Consider the following 2,680-nt stretch of genomic DNA (forward strand, 5'->3'; position numbering starts at 1 on the left):
AATGATGCAATTCAAAGAATAACTGAAAACAATGATTAGCTAAATATAGCTTTATAACAAACAGGTTTATATCCTGGATATTTCTGCATTTCATAGATGATTACATGATGAAATCAGTGTTTATTAAAGTTAGTTTATTTACTTTTCCTTCAATAGATTTAAAGGATCTGAAGCTGCAATAAAATCAGGTTAGAGATGAGCTGCATGAAAATGAGCAGATATGTGATTTTGTTATTTGATTACCAAAATCAAATAATTATCCAAACTTTTTTTATGCTAAAAGACTTACTTTAGCGTGTCGGCAGTGGAAAAAAAATGGAAAAGCACTTGTGTGTTCTTATTACAGCACTAAGAAATGATAAAGTGATGCTATTTTCTCTATGTAACTGTTTAGTGTAAATTTGTGCCAAGGCACATCAGCTCTATATTGACAGAAAAATGAAGCATATCCAGAAAATATCACTGTCCCTACTGTGAAACATGGAAGAGGCTTTGTTATACGTTTTGCTGCATTTGGTGCAGCATGTCCTGAATTTATACAGGTGACAGTGAAATCTGAAATCCATCAAGCAATTCCAGATTTTCTTTGAGGGGGAGGGATGGCCTATCAGTTAGGGCATTGTGCTTTGAATTTAGAGGTTCTGAGTTTAAGCCCCACTCCCACAGACCACTCAGGGTCCCTTAACCCCACACTGCTCCCCGGGTGCCACACAATGGCAGTCTACTGCTCCCCAAAGGGATTGGTTAAATACAGAGGTGAATTTCTCCAGTGTGACATAAATAAAGCTCAATTATTTTTATTATTATTATTATTATATAAATGTTCTGCTCAGTGGAAGCTTGGTCTCGTCATGGGTCTTTGACAATGACCCAAAATAATAGTATAAAAATACAAAAAGAGGAAAACATTGGACTATTGTGAAGTGTCCTATATGAGCCCTGAACAGTTTGCTCATGAGGAGTTGATCAAAGTACGTACTTAGAGGAGCAGAAGTTTCTGTGACAGTTAGAGGAATTGTTTGATTGCATTAAAAGGTTGTGCAACAGAATTTTAAGGGTGCAATCATTTTTATTCAGGCCTGTTTCCTGAGTTATATTTAAATAAAATTCTTCTGTTGAAGCATGGCTGAAATGCAATGTCTGGCTTCTCATTTGTTCATTTTCATAGAAATTCTTTACTCTTATTTTTGTCAGATTCAAGTAATTTCCGTGAACACTGTGTGTTTTTCTTTCATTGAATGAGGTGTACCAGCAATTTTTGTCCATGTTATGTATTATCTTCATTGTATATGACAAAAGAAAAAAATCCACCCTTTGTTTTTCTTTTAGTTGACCTTAGTAAGCCTTTGTATATTTTACATTTTATGTAAAAATGTTCCTCACACTGTTCAGATGTCCTTTTTTTTAACCTAAAGCTGTTTTATATATGTAAATCATTGACTCCCAAACATTCCTGGACAACAATCATTATCTGTATTCTGTGAACCAGTAATTGTGCAACCTGGAATCTGGAAAGGGAAGGCACATTTTGACATTTAGGTTATGGATCGCACATAATTAAGTTTGAACAGGGTTTGCATAATTCATCTGTCTTCACTTATTAAACAGAATGAAGGTTTTGCCTCTTGTGTATCTTTTAGCTTTAATTCCACCAGACTTTTGGACTTTACCTTCAAACATTGACCTGCTTAGTGATGCAACATTTAAAAGCTGAAAATCTCTAAGGGCAGACCTTTACACTAAGCTACAGTGGACTGAACAGACCAACATCTACTGTATTTCTGTGACTTAAACTTTAGGGCTTCGATGGCGACCTTTGATGACCTCCTGGAAGAGGTCGGCTCTTTCGGCCGCTGTCAGAAGCGGATCTTCGCCATGCTCTGTCTTCTGTCGTTGCAATTTGCTGGCCTCTATGTTGGGATTGTCTTCCAGGGCTTCACTCCGGATCACTGGTGCCGGGACTCAGTGTTGGAGGAGAGGAGGAAGGCCTGTGAATGGAGCATGGAGGAAAGTCGCAGGATAACCATGCCGATGATCAACAGCTCAGGACTTCTGCAGCACAGCAGCTGTCATCAGTACGAGGTGGACTGGAACAGCACAGAACTTACCTGTGACTCAGAAGAACTGGATCTGAGCAGGCTTTCTGTGGTAGAATGCAAGGTCAGGTTTTTGTCATCTATCTATGATTACAATTTAATAGTAAATCGTTTAAAAAGAATACAGCTTTATGACTTTATTCAGTTAGTTAATCTGGTTGATTAACACTCCAAAGACTCCAAAAGGTGCAGAGGGTGCTCCTAAAGACATTCTTTGTGTCTGTTGTGGCATCAGCCATCTTCTATGGAGCTGTCTGTTGGAGCAGTGGCTTATCTATGGCTGAGAGAAAGTGGCTGATCAGGAAGGCCATCTCTGTGATTGGATAACCTCTGAACTCAGTGCAGGAGGTGGTAAACAAAAGGATCCTAACTAAATGAACATCTCTTTTGGATAATGTTTCACACCCCATGCATGAAGCTGGTGCAGAACTGGAAGTGACAGCCTGCTGCACCCTAAATGCACCAGGGAGTGTTATCACAGATCCTTCCTCCCAGCAGCTGTAAGACTCTATAACCACCACAATCATGCTGATTTTGCAGTTTTCACCTTGGTCAGTTAAATAACATACTGCTGTCACTTTGCA

At 38.8% G+C, this 2,680-nt stretch overlaps 1 protein-coding gene across 1 annotated transcript in view; it reads left to right on the forward strand.

Moving 5' to 3' along the window:
- The first annotated feature begins 1,759 nt into the window (after positions 1–1,759).
- Positions 1,760–2,680, forward strand: part of LOC107083500 (solute carrier family 22 member 2-like) — a 16,881-nt gene continuing 15,960 nt past the window's right edge. Inside the window, exon 1 of the mRNA XM_015372800.1 lies at positions 1,760–2,160. Within this exon, the coding sequence (XP_015228286.1) occupies positions 1,807–2,160 (354 nt within the window). The 5' untranslated portion in view covers positions 1,760–1,806. The remainder of the gene's footprint in view (positions 2,161–2,680) is intronic.

Source organism: Cyprinodon variegatus, unplaced genomic scaffold, assembly GCF_000732505.1.
Source record: "Cyprinodon variegatus isolate N-32 unplaced genomic scaffold, C_variegatus-1.0 Scaffold76, whole genome shotgun sequence".
Taxonomy (NCBI): domain Eukaryota; kingdom Metazoa; phylum Chordata; class Actinopteri; order Cyprinodontiformes; family Cyprinodontidae; genus Cyprinodon; species Cyprinodon variegatus.